Genomic DNA, 16,884 nt, shown 5'->3' on the forward strand with positions numbered 1-16,884 from the left:
TTTTCACATCACGAACAATGTCAGTACCACCTGCAATCCACCAACAGAACTTTAAAATCCGCCTTTTTATTTTAGCTCCTCAAGCTTTCTTTGCATGCCTTAGCAAAAGTTCAGTCTTCTTCTACAAATGCTTCCAAACAGCAAGACGAGTTTCAACATTCTCTCATGGCTCCACCGTGGGTTCAAGAGCTCCAAATTCCTCACATAGACATCCCCATCACTATTGACCGTATGGTTCCAATCATGCCGGCAGGCCCTATTCCTGCTGCGGACGGCGATTCCCTTTACCTATCCAATCTCGACGATGTCGTCGGAGCTCGTGTTTTCACTCCAACTGTCTACTTTTACCAGTTGGACAGCTTCAACTCCAGCGTGCCTGTAATGGAAATGCTTGGAGAAGCACTTTCCCTTGTTTTGGTTCCTTATTACCCTTTTTCAGGCAGGCTCAGAGAAACCAAAAATGGGAAGGTGGAAGTGTTCTTTGGACCAGAACAAGGAGCTCTAATGGTAGAAGCTCACTCTGAAATAACATTGGACAGTTTAGGAAACATAACGGTTCCAAACCCGGCATGGGAATCATTGATCTTCAAGTTCCCTAATGAGGAACCATACAAAGTACTCGAGATGCCATTGCTCATAGCACAAGTGACCATTTTCAAATGTGGGGGGTTCAGCTTAGGCTTGAGGCTCTGCCATTGCATCTGCGATGGCCTCGGCGCGATGCAATTCCTCAGCGCCTGGGCTGCCACGGCTAAATCAGGAACACTGACAACCAACCCACATCCATGTTGGGAACGAGAGTTTTTCAAGCCTCGTGACCCACCAATTGTGAAATTCCCCCACGTTGAGTTCATGAAAATTGACGATGGCTCGAGCTTGACGATGACCCTCTGGAAATCAAAACCCGTTCAAAGATGTTACCGTATCAGCCGCGAGTTTCAACTCTGGCTGAAATCCCATGCCCAACCAGACGACATGTCGACTTGCTCGACCTTCGACGCCATGGCCGCTCATATTTGGAGATCATGGGTAGAGGCGCTCGATGTAAAACCAGTGGATTACACACTCCGGCTAACGTTTTCAGTGAATGCTCGACAGAAACTGAAAAACCCCCCATTGAAGAACGGGTTCTACGGCAATGTGCTCTGTCTCCCCTGCGTCACGAGCACCGTATCGGAGCTGTTCAATGACGATCTCTCAAAGACGACCCGATTGGTCCGTGAGGCAAGAAACGGCGTGTCGGAGGAATATGTGAAATCGACGGTGGATTACATTGAAGTGGATAGGCCGAGAAGATTGGAATTTGGAGGGAAATTGACGATCACGCAGTGGACTAGGTTTTCGATCTATGAATCTGCGGATTTTGGATGGGGACGGCCAGTATATGCCGGCCCGATCGATCTGTCTCCAACGCCGCAGGTTTGTGTGTTCTTGCCGGAAGGGGCGACGGAATCAAACGGCTCAATGCTGGTCTGCATTTGCTTGCCGGAAAATGCTACCCAGAAATTCACAGAGTTGTTGTGTAGGGTGATGATGGATTAAGATTTAGAGTCTAATCGAAGTATTGAGATGTATTGTAATACTCCATATTTGTGATTCCGTCTCGTTCCAAATCATGGTTCGAATTCTTATAAATGTTTTTTTTTTTCTTAATTTCTTTTAGATCCACCTCTTTTTGGTTAAATAAAACATATTTAATTGACATAATTTTAATGAAAATGTCTCCTATGCTCCATATTCATTGATATAATGCTATGCTAAATCTTTTATATTATGGATTGGGACGTGCTAGAGCATCATGTATACGATGAGAAAATTATGTACACCCAATACTAGTAAATCATGTTGGATATGTACCTAAACTCGTTTCAGTTTATGAGGCGAAACCATGTTATCGAAGAATAATGGAACAAAAGTGTCATAATAACAATTACGTGAGAGTTGATATTGAGGACAAATTATTTGAATTTAATTTAAAAAAAAATTGAATTATTTCCTAATTAAACCGCTCTTTAATAATTTCGTGAGATCTGCAATGACCGTTAAAAAAATTAAAATGTGTAGGGTAACGTTAGGGCAGTCCTAAAGACTACGAAATTGGCGCTACAAGAAGACATTAATTACGAGACTACCATTGTACAACTGGCAGTTGACACGTGTGAAACATGGGCGGGATTGCACATTTTGACCGCAAAAAAGATTCGAGTGGGTTCTGAGCTGTTTGTGCGAAGGATATAATGAAGCTGAGAGGAGACCAATTGCACTTTTGATTCCTGAATACCTCTGTTTGTTTGCCCACCAATACTTTTCTAATTTCTCTCTCTAATTCAAATGATTTTTAAAAGATATAAATAAATGTGAGAATTAAGTAATGAAAATAATACTCCAATTATTATAGTATAAGAAATTAGAAGAAGGCATTCCCCACAGAAAGGACAAAAGGGAAGTCAAATAAGATTGAAATAAAGCGAGTACAGTTGAGCTACCCATTGTTTTAGTTACTTACTCTATTTATTTTTGTTTGTTGATGAAGATTGGATTCTCATATTGCTCTATTTCTTGCTGCCAACAAATTTCATTCACTTGGTCATACCCAAAATATAAAACTCTATTTTAACTATTGTTATTATTATTATTATTATTTTTTAAGAATAGTAATTTCATATACATTTTATTTTTAATATAAATTATTAATTTTAACAACAAAGTTTGATAACATAGTTTTTAAATTTAAGAAAAAATATCTATGGTTGAATCAACGATAATAACTATAAATATGACAAAAATAATAATAACTCATTACCTAGTCCGTTTGATTTGTTAAGATACTTTTTATTAACTCAACCGTTCCCACGAAAATCCTCTAATGAGATGGGCAATTTTTTTTATAAAGGTAATAGAGGTGGAGAATATGTTCCTCCAACTCATCCCTCACTTTATATGTTTTCAAATGTAGCATTTTTTAAAAGGCATCAACGTATATACTGAGCGAGCAACGTGAGCATTGTATAGAAGGTAGTGTTGGAAGACAGAAATGTATGACACCATTTTAGAGCTTTGACATCAACTTAAGTTAAGATTAAAATATATAATTTATATACTCCTTTCCTAAATAAACTTTAACCACGTATCATATCAACTCTCAAATTTAGTGTTGCATACATAAGTAATAAATTAAAAGAGTTATTTGAAACCAGAATAATAATAATAATAAATGCTTTTTTTTATATTTAGGGGGAAAACAAATACAATTATTAAAAACAGAGGACTAATTTCGTAATTTAATTTAAAATTAAGAAAAGAAGAGGATGATTCTGGAAGGGACTGGTTTGAAAGAAAGCAGAGAAATGAAAATGCCGAGTAGGGCAAAATCGTAATTGCGGTATTAGAAGTGGGAATCGAGGGTAGAAATGTATGTTATTTATTTTGAAGGCTCCAAAATCAATTCCTCACCACTAACACCCACAGTTGGCCTCAACCCTCCGCCCCCTCTCCTTCTCCATAATTTCCCTTTTTTCTTTCGTTCTTTATTTTCCATTTTGAAACGAGCTAAATAAAAACAGCTAACTCAATAAATTTCCGAACGCCGAACACGAAGAATCATCAAATCCAACTACAGCAAACCCTACGATCCGCGGCGAATAAGGAGGGATCTGCATTCCAACTTCCTGCATTACTCCTTTTTCCTTGTCGTCTTTTCGCCAGAGGATTTTTGACATCCTTTTGCTTCTCTTTTCTTCCGACGGTCAAGGTACGGGTGCCGTAGTTTTCTTCTCTTTTGGTTTTTATCTGTTTCTTGTCTGATCTGGAAGTTGAGAGAACGACGGAGCTAGGCTGCTTTTGCCGTGTTTAGTGTTTGACGAATTAATCGTTTGAGATCTGTATTTGAAGGTTTTGTTTTACTTGTTTTGTTTATCGTTCTTTGTTTTCTGGGCCACGGAGCGTGTTTTTTGAAGTCTGCACGTCTATTTTATTATTGCTGTTACGTACGGTTTATTTCGCTCGACGGAATTTTGCGTTATTCCTGGTTTATAGTTTTTTTATGGTTTTATTGGATGCTTATTTTGATTTCCGTTTCTGATCTTGTGTTTATTTAGCTCTGTGGTTCTACGTTTGGGACGAGATCTGTTTTCTCTTCTACTGTAGATTTATGAAAGGTTTCTTCTGATCTCGCTATAAGCGTGCAAGTGGATGGTTCTCTTTTCAGCTCATGCATTCATTGATTCTTGGTGCGATTTTTTCTTAAATAGCTTGTTGTCATTTTCGCTCTTTCTGCTCTTTTTTTCTTTATTGTCTTTGTATGTTATGCGTGAAAATACTCGCAGTGTCTCTTGATGATCTTGGATTAGTTTTTTGTTTCGCTCAATCTTGCTATGCNTTTTACAAATTGTCTATTTGAATTTATCGCGTAGATTCATGTTTTATATTCCGGTTCCGCGAATCTCTGTTTTTAAATGACTTTCTAGTTCGTTTTAGGTCCAATCTTTTGATGTCTTTGGGTTCACTTCTGTGGACACTCCTCTCTTTTCCTTCTGTGATTATTCACTGAATCTTACCTCGTACACGATTTTGTTCACTTTCGTAATTATTGTATACGAGTTTAATGTATATTTTTATGCTTCTAGAGAAAGAGGAAGTTCGTTAATTACATGTATGACCAAATATTGATGATTCCTATATCAACTTCATGAAGCTTTCTTAATGAATGGATACTAAATTCCATGTAGTTGCGTATAGGTTGCTAATGTATGTTTCCCCAAGAACTCAGCCATCTTTCATGTACTTAGACTTCTGTTGATAGAGGGAAATTCGTTGGAACGAGTCTCTGGTTGGCATATTACAACCGTTTTCTGGTAGAAAGTTCGACATGGTTGCCACTGCAGCTACTTCTGCCTTTTTTCCTGCTATTTCTCTGTCCTCGGACTCTGGAGCAAAGTCAACTAAGTTTGGCGGTGGTTCTGTCAATCCTGGAGGAAGCAGGCCGAAATCTTCTTCCCGTGGTTTGCAAGTTAAGGCTAATGCCCAAGCTCCTTCAAAGATAAATGGTACTTCCGTTGGATTGGAGGGTGTCAAGCTGGACGATGACTTGACATCACCTCCTCCAAGGACTTTCATAAACGTACTTCCTGACTGGAGCATGCTTCTTGCTGCTATCACTACCATCTTCCTGGCGGCTGAGAAGCAGTGGATGATGCTTGACTGGAAACCTAGGCGGCCTGACATGCTTATTGATTCGTTCGGTTTGGGAAGAATTGTGCAGGATGGTCTCGTGTTTCGGCAGAACTTTTCAATTAGATCATATGAAATTGGTGCAGATCGGACTGCATCTATAGAAACATTAATGAATCATTTACAGGTACATGATTGATCATTCTGTTTCTTTCTTGTTGGATATTAATTCTTATGCTGTTTATCTGTGGTAAATTTTAAAAAATTTGGTTGCTCTTGCCGGTCAAATGCACTATAGGTTGTTAATTCTTCTATATCTTCATTATTTGGAAACAGTGAGATGATATCTTGTTCTTTTATACAGGAAACTGCACTTAATCATGTAAAAACTGCTGGACTATTAGGTGATGGATTTGGTTCTACACCAGAAATGTGTAAAAAAAACTTGATATGGGTAGTTGCAAAGATGCAGGTTGTGGTAGATAGATACCCTACTTGGTAAGTTGCCATATGTTTCTTTTATATATGTGTATATATATCCTAGAAAAGCAAAATAATTTGCAGCTGCTAACATTTATTCATTTTTACAGTAGCATTATCTTTCCATTGATCATGTAGGATGAATGATTTAGATGTTTGACTTCTATGGATTTTCATATTTTCAGGAAATGTAGACAACAGCTAGTTATGTCTTTTAGGTTGTCTATTTTAAAAGTGCTTCTGTAATTTTAATTAGAAATGTGTTCTGATATCTGGAAAACTTCACCTCTCATGGTTATGGTACTATATGTGTAATTAAATAGTTCTTGCGAATTATTTATAGGTTAAAGTTCTCGAGGACTGAATCATTTTTCCCCCCTTTTTGTCAGGGGTGATGTTGTTCAAGTAGACACTTGGGTCGGTGCATCTGGGAAGAATGGCATGCGACGAGATTGGCTTGTTCGTGATTGCAAAACTGGTGAAACTCTTACTAGGGCCTCAAGGTATAGGTTTCCGCTGCCAGCAAGTAATCCATGTTTTTTCTTTCCCTCCTCTCAATTCCCCTGGTAATTATTCTACCGCTTGATCATAACTGCCTTTCTAATAACTGTGTGGGATTGTTTTTCTGTTCCTGTCCAATGACAGTGTCTGGGTGATGATGAATAAGCAGACAAGAAAATTATCAAAGATTCCTGGGGAAGTTAGAGGGGAAATAGAGCCTTATTTTGCAAATTCACCTCCCATAGTGGAAGAAGATGGCAGGAAACTTACCAAACTTGATGATGATAGTGCTGATTATATACGTACAGGTTTGACGGTAAGTTATACTCCCTTTTGGTTAAATATATTTACTAGTAGGCTTCCTCGTTTCATTCTTGTGAGTGACATGTATTTCGAATTGCAGCCTAGATGGAGCGATTTAGATGTCAACCAGCATGTTAATAATGTGAAGTACATTGGCTGGGTACTCGAGGTAGTTTCTCTTTTCAAAATGACTCTTGGTTTCTCCTTTATCCGAACACATGTCTCTGACCAAAAGATTTGGTACTCACAGAGTGCACCTCTGCCAATCCTGGAGAGTCACGAACTCTCTACCATGACTTTGGAATACAGGAGAGAATGTGGAAGGGACAGCGTGCTGCAATCCCTTACTGCTGTGTCTGGTGCTGGTATCAGCAATTTGGCCGATGCTGGTGACATCGAGTGCCACCACTTGCTTCGACTTGAAAATGGAGCTGAGATTGTTAGAGGAAGGACTGAGTGGAGGCCCAAACACGCGACAAACTTCGGGATGGTGGGTCAGATTCCAGCCGGAAATACTTAAAAAAAGAAATTCAATTGGAGAAGCTACCTCGTAGCTGGAGTCGTCTCTGGTTGTGGCCCCACCACCTTGTGCATTCACTGCTTGTGTTGTAGAGTCCTGCTTCCGTTTTTTCTTCTCGGATTTGAGAAATCCCCATATAAATATAAGATATATCTATATATATATATGTTCCCGGCCCTTCCCTAAACCATCTGTTTCCATGGAAGGAAAAAGACCAAAAAACATGCCAGTCCGTCTCATTGTAATTATTCATTCTTTTATTGTCCCCATTCTCTCAATTGTCCCAACGGAAAGGTAAAATATACTTTAACACATCATCTATTTAATGTTTTGCTCTTAGGTTCAGCTTTGCTGACTGTACCTGCGTTTTACTTATTGGTGATTGCCATCATTTAATCAGACTTAAACTGTGAAATGTCTACCTTATTTTCAATTGTTAATTCATTTTATTTTGTACTGATTGATCCTTAATTCTTCTTTGCCAGCCTGGTTTATAATTGAGAAAGGAAGTTTCTGTAGCATGATGTGACGAGTTTTCGTTTTATTGGTCATATTTTGCAGCCCGGCTTCTTAGCTGGACCAACCAACTAACAGGTTGCCGCCTCCACGTTCTGTAATGGCCCTACCTTGGTCTTTCTCTTGTTTTTGAAAAGCAAATAACGTAAACTAACCTTATCTAAATGAATGACTAATAATAGAGAACATAGAAACTGGTTTCAAGTAATGCAAGAATGTCTCGCTATTTTAGTTCAACTTATCTAAATGAATGACAGTTAGAGCTTTATCAGTATTTCTAAACTTAACATTGAAACCTTTGAAATAATATAGATATTTGGAAACAAATACCAAACCTTAGAGATATATTTCTTATAATTTCCGCAAGGTAAAGTGGTTGATCAGCAAAACCAAGTACATGAACTGCGTGATTATACTAAATTAATCAAGTAATTGATTGTGTGTGTGAAAATGCAAGCACATTCAATGAAGCTTCTTAGCAACTACAACAAAAATGTAATACTAAATGCAATGTATTTTGTCACAAACTTCATTCAATTTGAGACATATGCCAAACGTCATGAAATTAAAAGTTGTCTTCAACATAATTATGGTTATGTATTGATTATTGGGACGGGAGATGACCCATTACAACTTTATTCTAATATACTTTACTTAGTTTAGATACAAATTCAAGACATTTAAGGAACTAATTTTAACGGAAACAAAATTTATTTTTTTAAAAAAATCACTATAAATTAAGTTTGTATAATTAATGAAAATAATGAGAATAAAAGGAATAGGATAAGATGGATGGTTGGACAAGGTGTCGACAAAGTGAAAAGCTTCCCGATGTTTCTGTCTCCCGAAAGACCTTCCATAGTCAATCAGTGTGTCCATTGACTTTTTTTAGTAACACTCTGTGGGACCCACCTAGTTTGTGCCACCTCATCCACTTCCGTCAAATTGGTCTTATCGTATTCCCATAGTGCCTTCCCCTTGTCTCAATCTCAAAATGTGATTGAAAGATGCAAGAACACCAAAAACTTTAGCAAAAAAAAGTTGAAACATTATATTATAATAATAATAATAACAATAATAATTTCCTAAGTTGAAAGATTCAAGAATACGACAACAACTTATAAATAATAAATAATTTCCTAAGTTGAGATGAGAAAAGCAGAGACAATACCAATTAATTTTGCTGTGAAATTTACGTAAAGGAATAAAGGGCATTTAGATTGAATGTACCGACAATCACCTCCCTAATTTCAATTCTGCTTCTCTCATGGCAACTCTGGCCATGCCCCCACGTGTCGTCTTCTCACTTGCTCCTTTGCTTCTATATATATGAAACCCATTCGTGGTTCATTCATTATTCACTACCAAACAGAAACAGAGACAGACAACAGAGTGTGTAGCTATGTCGTCGGCGGAGACAGTTCCAGAGTCGCCGGAATCTGATTTGACCCATATCAATTTCGATGAAACTGAGCTCACCTTGGGGCTTCCCGGAGCCGAGTTCCGCCCAACTCAGCCAAACAAAGCGTATCACAAACCTAATGCTAATAGACGTGCTTTCCATGAGGCTGGTGATGCCGGAGCCGGGAACTCCACAAGTAATTGAATTTCTTTTACGTCCATCTATTATTAATGCTATGGTTCCTTATTAAGCTCTTATATGTTGATAATATATGGAATGTTTTGAATTTTAAGGGAAAAAGCCGGCAGCCATGGGTTGGCCGCCGGTGAGATCATACAGAAAAAAGACAACAGAAATGAACTATAAGTACGTTAAAGTTGCTGCAGATGGGGCGCCGTATTTGCGTAAGCTCGACCTTCAGATGTTCAATGGCTATCACCAACTGTTCAAGGCATTCCAGGGATTGTTCCCCTCCTATCCAATATGTTGTGAGTCCATCCACTTTAGTATCTTATTCATCCAACTATACTCAGATTGATATTGAATAATATTTTAAATGATTACTTGGAGGAAGGCAACCATTTGAACCCAGTGAAGAGAGCAGATGAATACTTACCAACTTACGAAGATAAAGATGGGGATTGGATGTTAGTTGGAGACGTCCCTTGGAAGTAAGTTTAATTGTTATCTTCCCCATAACTTTTCTTATAGTTTGGATTCTAATCGTGTTGCAATTGTGCAGATTCTTCATTGAATCTTGCAAACGTATTCGTTTGATGAAAGGCTCAGATGGAAATGGCAATGGCATAGGTTTTCTTCCCTTCATTTGTTCCATTTTTATTATCCAAATTAACAAAGGCACTTGGCATTGTTAACTTCTGAGTTTGTTTTTCACTTTTATGCAGCTCCCAGAGCCCCATAGAGAGGAGGAAGGTCAAGGCTTTGGATGGCCAGTTTTTTCATTTTTAATTCGTTAAACTTGGGTTGAGGATATGATCGTAGTTATGGGCTTGCTTGAATGCTATTAGGCCTTAAGATGTTGTATAGTTGTTAACTTGATCACAGGTGGAGTGATCAAATACTAATGGGTCATTGTCATGTTCAAACTCTTCCTCTTATCTGCTAAGTAATAATAAGAACTCAGGTTATCGACTAAATCAACAACAGACAATTTTAGCGTACCATTTTGGTTGGAGAAGAGAGCTCGTTGAATTCGTTACTGCCAGAGTTTGACACAGCTATCATTTGATGCAGCCAATGCTGATACCAGCTTGTCATGAGCAAGCAGTGTCCTTGTCTTGTCCCCAAGCTCCGGTGACTGGAAACCAACAATTCCATTTAGAACATAACAATACATATAAATCATAGAACTTAAACACAGAAACATTAAATAATAGCATGTGAAGGAACTTGGAATAGCTGAGACTAACCTCATGAGAGGCAATGATCAAAAGAGAAGTATTGGTGGGATGAAGAACATGGGTACGAAATGTGTTTCAATACTCATGAACGCACTCTCCTTCGCAACTATGGGATCTCACAATCCACTCTCCTTCCGGGTCCAGTTTCCTCACTGACACTCATTCCTCTCTCCATCGATATGGGATCTCACCGTCTACTCATGAAACATTCGATTACACACAATGTGTAGTGCAAGTTGATTGTAACATCACAGTTTAGCTGGCATAGTAATATCAAAACCTATCTCAATCAAGAGTTGATGTATATACACTATTTCACACACAAATTGTGTCATAACTCTATTATGACTCAATACTTGAACATGAAACCACACTTTGTTTCTTACTCTTCCACAACATCAAATTGCCTCCTACAAGAACACTATCGACAAATTGGTCTGCTATCAGCATTTGAAAAACATTCAAGTTTTGTATGGTCTTATACAATTTCATGTCGAAGTGCACCTTCTAGGCGGCATAGAATTTGAATTTGTTCCACTGTAACCCAATGATCTATTGTAGGTGAAAGCATATACTAACTTACAACAAGCGATGTCTAGCTATGTCACTATCAAATAATTCAACTTTCTAACCAATCTTCATATCACTCAATGTGTTTAAAGGATTCTCCTTCTTTGGAGAGTAGCAAATTAGGTATTATCAAAGCACTTCATAATAATAATATATATAGTATAATGAATTAAACCCATGTGATGAAAGCAGGATTTACTTACATTATCAACATCCCAAGCCTTGACAGTCCTGTGACCTGAAGATGTTGCAATCTTTAATGTCCTTGGACTAACGCAAACATCAGTTATCCATTGTGAATGTTCATCGGACTTCACTGTAAACGACTTTGTGCAACACAATGTAGCCTGCACCAAAAATTTGTTCACAAAACGTCCTCGAATCTAAAACATACTTACATATATCGATAAAGTAGCGTACTTGACAAATAATCATGCATGCAATAGGTCTCACAACATTTATTTACATAGTCAACATTTAATCACTCAACACCCAACCATACAATGACAAACATATGTTCTCAAGTTTTGATTTTGCACAAAAAAAAGAGAAAAAAAAAAGACTAATAAGTTCATGTATGATAGGTCTCGAATTGAACTTCTTACTATAAGATTGATGATGAAAATTCTAAGAATCCATGTTGTTCTTGTACGAGAAGAAAGAAAATTTCTTCATAACATTAATAATCAACACTATCAGGCGAATTCAATCGCAATTGCTCATACAAATTCATCCAAATATGTTTTCCCAGATGAGACAATATCATCACCATTGATGAACTGTATACATTTCCTAGAAAATTCAAGGAGTTCAAAGCTTCATAACTCTGACCTTAGCCTATAATCATGGTTCCGGCTCCATTGTCAGTCATGATCTCTAGCAGCAACGAATGCTCCAGCCTCCCGTCAATGATACTCGCCGTCCTCACCCCTTGAGCCAACGATCGGACACAACAATTCACCTTTGGAATCATCCCTCCGCCGATTCTTCCCTCTTCCATCATCTTCTTCACTCCTTTGATGTCTATCTGCTTCACTAAGCTTTTCGGATCGTCACGGTCTTCCAGAATCCCCGCCACATCCGTCAGTAAGATCAGCTTCTCCGCCCCCAGCGCCGCCGCTAATTCTCCGGCAACTGTGTCCGCGTTGATATTGTACATCTGCCCCGACTCATCGGCAGCCACCGAAGAAACCACCGGAATGTGGCCTTTGTCCAGAAGTGCCTGTAGAACCGTAGGATCCACACGTGCGACCTCGCCTACGAATCCTAACTGTGCTGCGTTAGGGGCTGGTCGAGCCGTCAGTAGCCGCCCATCCACACCGCAGAGCCCTGCAGCCGATGCTCCGGCCTTATTGATCAACGAAACCAGGTTCTTATTCACGTCGCCGACCAACACCATCGACACTATTTTCATCGTTTCGGCGTCGGTCACACGAAGACCGTCGCGGAAAACGACCTCAATGTTGAGCCGTTTGAGCCAGTTGTTGATTTCCGGCCCGCCGCCATGGACCAGGATCGGACGAAGGCCGACGCAGGACAGAAGTACAAGATCATTAACAACCGAAGCCTGGAGCGACCGCGATTTCATAGCGGCCCCACCGTACTTCACAACAATCGTTTTACCTCGAAATTTCTGTATGAATGGCAGTGATTCCGAGAGAACATCTACTCGGAACTGCTCTGGACTTACAGAATCAACCACAGCCTCCATTTGTTGAGTTGCCGAGCACCTAATCGACAGCGACGAAGAAGAACTTATTCTGCGCAATCGCGGAGCGGGCGAGAAAATGGAGGAACTGGAAATGGAAGGATTGAACAAGGATTTGGAGGAAAATAGGTTGAAGGCGGATGGATTGAGTAAGCTTTCGATCGTCGACATTTTAATCAGACCGGCGAGAGAGAATGAGCGGCGGAAGGAGGCGGCGATTTGATGCCGAGAATTCCGAAAGGATAATTAGGGCTTAAAGAGCGCAAGTTTATAACAATTTCACGTATCTGGTCTGATCTCTTCACGCATTTCTCTCTGTTTCTCTCACACGCGCAAATGGACTGGTCTCTTCACGCATTTCTTCTCCCCATTTCAATCTCATCGAACACTGTATTCGATAGAGATGAACAGATTCTTTTCCAGAGAATTCAAGGAAAAATGGAAGGATTGTTAAAGCATTCGAAGATCGAAATTTTATTATTACAACTCTCAACACAAATAAATGGGCCATGGCACTGATCAAATCCAAAAACTGTGCCATCATATTCAAACAAATCGATAGAAACGCTAGCAAATATCTAGAACTTGAACTACTTCTATTTTTTTCATTCTTGGAAATCATCTTTGTCGTCGGCCGGAATTGGCATGTTCCTCCAGAAGACTGCAAGAGCACTGCCACCAAGCTGTTGAGATGGTAGCAAATGAGCATCATGAATGTTTGAACACAAGTTTCTTAACAAATGGATCAGAAAACAAAGATCAGAGAAGATAAACAGAGGGCAAGCTCTTACCGCCATACAAACGACGCTAACTGCCGATGGAACGGCGACGAGGGGGTTTGTGAAATGCTTTTGAGCAAGTAAAAACCCGAGCGCAGAGCTCTGCAAATAATGACATGTTGCAAATCAAAGCCATAGAAGAGCATTTCTAGAAAAAACTCTCTGCAATTGTTACCTGCATCCCACATTCTATTGAAATCGTGCGGGAGGTGGATTCTCCAAATGATATTTTTGAAAGCCAATAACCCAGAGCAAATGCAGCACCATGGAGGACGGCTACTGGGAGCAATAGCTGCGCTCCTTGAGTTTTCAAAACTTCTGCTACTTGCCCGATCTTCAACATCACAAACATTGATGAAAGGACATCACTACAATGAAACAGTGTAAACTCAATCTCTTGCACTGCCTAATACTTTTGAAACTTACTGGGCTTGCACACAGGAGAGTTGTGAGGATAACTCCAATCAAAGGTGTCACTGTGATTATCTTTGCAGTGAATTTGGGGAAGAATTCATTAGCTAAAACTGCAGATAAGAGTAATGATGGTTCAGGATGATTAACTTTTGTTGTTTCTTGAGGGGAATTTTTGTTATGAACTTACCTCCAATTACAGTTGGAACCAAGACTACCTGAAAAGTGCTGATAGCAAGACCCTGAAAGAATAACAATCAAAATGATGACAACCTTTGCCCAAGTCCACCGCTAGCAAATACTGTCTGTTTTGGCTCATTACGTATTGTTGTCAGCCTAACAGTTTTAAAACGCGTCTATTAGGGAGAGGTTTCCACACCCTTATAAGAAATGTTTCATTCTCCTCTCCAACCGATATGAGATCTCACAATCCACCCCCTTGGGAGCAACATCCTCGCTGTCGCACTGCTCGGTGTCTGGCTCTAATACCTTTTGTAACAACCCAAGTACCACTAGTAGATATTGTCCGCATTGGCCCATTACGTATCGCCGTCAGCCTATCCATTTTAAAACGTGTCTTTTAGGGAGAGGTTTCCACACTCTTATAAAGAATGTTTCGTTCTCCTCTCCAACCAATGTATGATCTCATAGTTACTGTGTAATCATCGGTCTAATATGATCCAAACCCTCAACGAACGTATATTTGGAAAGGTTAGCTTATCTGAACTTACAGCAGCATCAACTGGGACTAGTTGGCCAGCAAGAAGCTTGGTAAGCAATGGCGTCATGACAATAGCACCAATAGTTGAACACCTGTATAAATTCCAGTTATTAGGGACAACCATAGGCAGACAAAAATCAAACTGTTCTGCAAACTGAGGACAGGACAGGAAGCATCTTATGATCCAAACTGGTCATACGTTGTCATAAGAACCGAAAGTGCGACATTTCCTTTAGATATATAAGTAGCAACATTCGACGCCTGTCCCCCAGGGCAGCATGAGACCAAAATAAGACCAGTTGCAAGAGGTGCAGACAGTTTGAGAGTCTGAAACACACATAAATTGGTTGTTATCTTTTGCCTGTTCTATCATTTCAGCATGATATTGAGCTATAACATTTCATCATAGTTATTACCATGGAGATAGTAAAGCCAAGCAGAGGTTTAATTAAGTACTGGGCAAGAAATCCTACACCAACCTGCACCAGGAAAATAGATGCTAAAGAACACAACTACGTAAGTACATCCATTTGGTTAGTAGAAGGATGTCTCTTACAGTCCATGGATTTCTCAAACAACGCCTGAAATCCTCAAATGTCAATGTCAATCCCATCGAAAGCATAAGAAAACCCAATCCCAGGGTAAAAAGATCAGTCTCCAACCAAGTTACCTGCAAGGGGAGGCTGATGAGTACCAGTAGATTCACCAAGCATCAATCAAGAAGAACCAAGAATGAGCAATTACTGCAGCAGGTTTGTAGATGCCGATAATGGTTCCAAGGATAACCTGTTCATAGGTGGCAAACTCAGGAATTAAAAGGCAAAGCTCCAGAACACAAATGCACTAAATCCAGATTCACAAAAACAGAACTAATAAGCATTACCCACAGAGGAAAAAGTGTGGTTAAAGTTTCAATAGTTCTTTCGTACAGACTCATTCCACTTGGAGAATTATCATCAGGGATATCTCCAGAGACATCATTTGCAGCTTTGCACAGAATTTGGAGCTTCCTGAGTTGATAGTTCAATATGTACTTATTATAAGGTATAGTCTCCAATCTAACTAAATCTATGAACGTAACCAATAAGCATCAGGAAAACAAGTAAATCTAAATATAAGGGGGAATGAACTTTCATGAAAGGAATTCTAGACAATATGAAGCAATAGTCACATGTTTAACATCATACCTTGAGGTGATTGCAGAAGGAGAGCCAGAAAAAACGATCGGCTTAAGCAGCTTGCACTGAGCTACTAAACTTCTTGCATTGTGAGATGAACATGATTTTCCCCTTATATCTAAATCAAACAAACAAAGACAAAAAGAAGCCAAAATTCAAGCCGCGACTTCATGAAACTTGAAAATAGAAGCAAAAATCAGAGCGCCCAGATAGAGAGTGACCCTAAAGTAGAGAACTAAAACATACACAGATGGGCTGTAGGCTTCTTCGCGGAGAAATCGTAGGTTTGCCTGTAGAGAGCATCAAATTTATGTGTTCTACAATCTGTGTACTCGAATTTGGAAAATGACGCCATTGTAGCTGCAGTTGAAATTGCAGAATGGTAGCTGAATCGAAGTAGAGTAGCGCTCAATAAGAAAATGAATTCTTGCCCAATATGGAAAGAAGATTGAAGATAACGTTTTCGATGTGAGAATCGATAAACCACAACTTTTTTTTGTTGTTTTATAGTAAAATTATAAACTTATAGTTTCACAGTTATTATTTTTTGAACAAATAATGTGTTGCTATTAATGTAAACAAAATATGTGTTAGACGAGCACCACTCTCTAAATAGTATGATATTATCCATTCTCTACAATAGTACGATATTGTCCACTCATAGTGACTGCTTATGTTTTTACTCTTGACGAGAATTCTTTGTTTATAAACGTATAATCAATTCCTAAATTAACTCAAATGGAATTTTCATCAAAAAAAAAAAAAAAAATGATATTAAATATTTTTTAATTTGACAAAAATCTCATAAAAAAAAAAATCATGTTTATCTGAAATGGAGGTAATGAAACGGCGAAAAAGGGAGTGGGGACCACTTTTACCTGAGTTTGCAAATCATGTGGGGCCCCTTCCTTAGCCCCACCGAAAAATGGATGTCAGAAGTCAGAAGTTTCTTCGTCAGAATTTACGATTTTTCAAGCATTAAATTAAACGATTCGTGGTTCTTCAAAGTTTTGAGCGTCAATAGTTGGGCCACATTGGGCTTACGAGCAGGCCCAAAGTCCCATTTATGGGCCGACTTCCAATAGCTTGTTTGGAAGTACTCGTGGGGGTGTGGGCCGTAGTGTTCCCTGTCGCTTTCAGACGACACTGACTCTGGGTTGACAATGTCCAAAATAGGTTTTGAATTTGCATGCTATCAATTTATA

The 16,884-nt window shown here is 39.1% G+C and overlaps 5 protein-coding genes across 11 annotated transcripts; 3 read left to right on the top strand and 2 right to left on the bottom strand.

Moving 5' to 3' along the window:
- Positions 1 to 65: 65 nt before the first annotated feature.
- LOC111792319 (omega-hydroxypalmitate O-feruloyl transferase) lies at positions 66 to 1,653 on the top strand. The gene has a single exon (XM_023673704.1). It carries the CDS (start codon positions 166 to 168, stop codon positions 1,540 to 1,542), a length of 1,377 nt encoding a protein of 458 aa, XP_023529472.1. The 5' UTR covers positions 66 to 165; the 3' UTR covers positions 1,543 to 1,653.
- Positions 1,654 to 3,436: 1,783 nt separating this feature from the next.
- LOC111793517 (palmitoyl-acyl carrier protein thioesterase, chloroplastic-like) lies at positions 3,437 to 7,388 on the top strand. Of its 3 annotated transcripts, XM_023675432.1 has the most exons (8): positions 3,437 to 3,751; positions 4,098 to 4,229; positions 4,728 to 5,356; positions 5,534 to 5,667; positions 6,039 to 6,152; positions 6,295 to 6,466; positions 6,554 to 6,622; positions 6,704 to 7,388. In XM_023675432.1, the coding sequence occupies exons 3-8, from the start codon at positions 4,868 to 4,870 to the stop codon at positions 6,971 to 6,973; spliced, it is 1,248 nt and encodes a 415-aa protein (XP_023531200.1). In that variant the 5' UTR covers positions 3,437 to 3,751; positions 4,098 to 4,229; positions 4,728 to 4,867; the 3' UTR covers positions 6,974 to 7,388. The 3 variants fall into 3 exon arrangements, with proteins under 3 accessions (XP_023531200.1, XP_023531199.1, XP_023531198.1); XM_023675431.1 differs by lacking the exon at positions 4,098 to 4,229; XM_023675430.1 differs by lacking the exon at positions 4,098 to 4,229 and having other exon boundaries at positions 4,738 to 5,356.
- A 721-nt stretch (positions 7,389 to 8,109) lies between these two features.
- On the bottom strand, positions 8,110 to 13,019 carry LOC111793518 (acetylglutamate kinase, chloroplastic-like). Of its 4 annotated transcripts, XM_023675437.1 has the most exons (5): positions 11,714 to 13,019; positions 11,086 to 11,229; positions 10,322 to 10,571; positions 10,074 to 10,209; positions 8,110 to 8,477 (listed from the first exon to the last, which is right to left on the bottom strand). In XM_023675437.1, the coding sequence occupies exon 1, from the start codon at positions 12,759 to 12,761 to the stop codon at positions 11,715 to 11,717; it is 1,047 nt and encodes a 348-aa protein (XP_023531205.1). In that variant the 5' UTR covers positions 12,762 to 13,019; the 3' UTR covers positions 8,110 to 8,477; positions 10,074 to 10,209; positions 10,322 to 10,571; positions 11,086 to 11,229; position 11,714. The 4 variants fall into 4 exon arrangements, with proteins under 4 accessions (XP_023531205.1, XP_023531203.1, XP_023531202.1 ...); XM_023675435.1 differs by lacking the exon at positions 8,110 to 8,477 and having other exon boundaries at positions 9,936 to 10,209; positions 10,322 to 10,506; XM_023675434.1 differs by lacking the exon at positions 8,110 to 8,477 and having other exon boundaries at positions 9,936 to 10,209.
- Positions 8,555 to 9,997, top strand: LOC111793520 (auxin-responsive protein IAA1-like). Of its 2 annotated transcripts, XM_023675440.1 has the most exons (5): positions 8,559 to 9,087; positions 9,185 to 9,379; positions 9,466 to 9,562; positions 9,634 to 9,701; positions 9,797 to 9,997. In XM_023675440.1, the coding sequence occupies exons 1-5, from the start codon at positions 8,892 to 8,894 to the stop codon at positions 9,811 to 9,813; spliced, it is 573 nt and encodes a 190-aa protein (XP_023531208.1). In that variant the 5' UTR covers positions 8,559 to 8,891; the 3' UTR covers positions 9,814 to 9,997. The 2 variants fall into 2 exon arrangements, with proteins under 2 accessions (XP_023531207.1, XP_023531208.1); XM_023675439.1 differs by having other exon boundaries at positions 8,555 to 9,087; positions 9,634 to 9,997.
- A 16-nt stretch (positions 13,020 to 13,035) lies between the features above and the next one.
- On the bottom strand, positions 13,036 to 16,151 carry LOC111793519 (sodium/pyruvate cotransporter BASS2, chloroplastic). The gene is made up of 13 exons (XM_023675438.1): positions 15,926 to 16,151; positions 15,689 to 15,797; positions 15,385 to 15,511; positions 15,246 to 15,287; positions 15,058 to 15,171; positions 14,918 to 14,980; positions 14,701 to 14,828; positions 14,512 to 14,593; positions 13,971 to 14,022; positions 13,796 to 13,893; positions 13,545 to 13,703; positions 13,382 to 13,471; positions 13,036 to 13,273 (listed from the first exon to the last, which is right to left on the bottom strand). The coding sequence occupies exons 1-13, from the start codon at positions 16,032 to 16,034 to the stop codon at positions 13,196 to 13,198; spliced, it is 1,251 nt and encodes a 416-aa protein (XP_023531206.1). The 5' UTR covers positions 16,035 to 16,151; the 3' UTR covers positions 13,036 to 13,195.
- Positions 16,152 to 16,884: the final 733 nt, after the last annotated feature.

The sequence above is a fragment of the Cucurbita pepo genome, chromosome LG04 (assembly GCF_002806865.2).
Source record: "Cucurbita pepo subsp. pepo cultivar mu-cu-16 chromosome LG04, ASM280686v2, whole genome shotgun sequence".
NCBI classification, from domain to species: domain Eukaryota; kingdom Viridiplantae; phylum Streptophyta; class Magnoliopsida; order Cucurbitales; family Cucurbitaceae; genus Cucurbita; species Cucurbita pepo.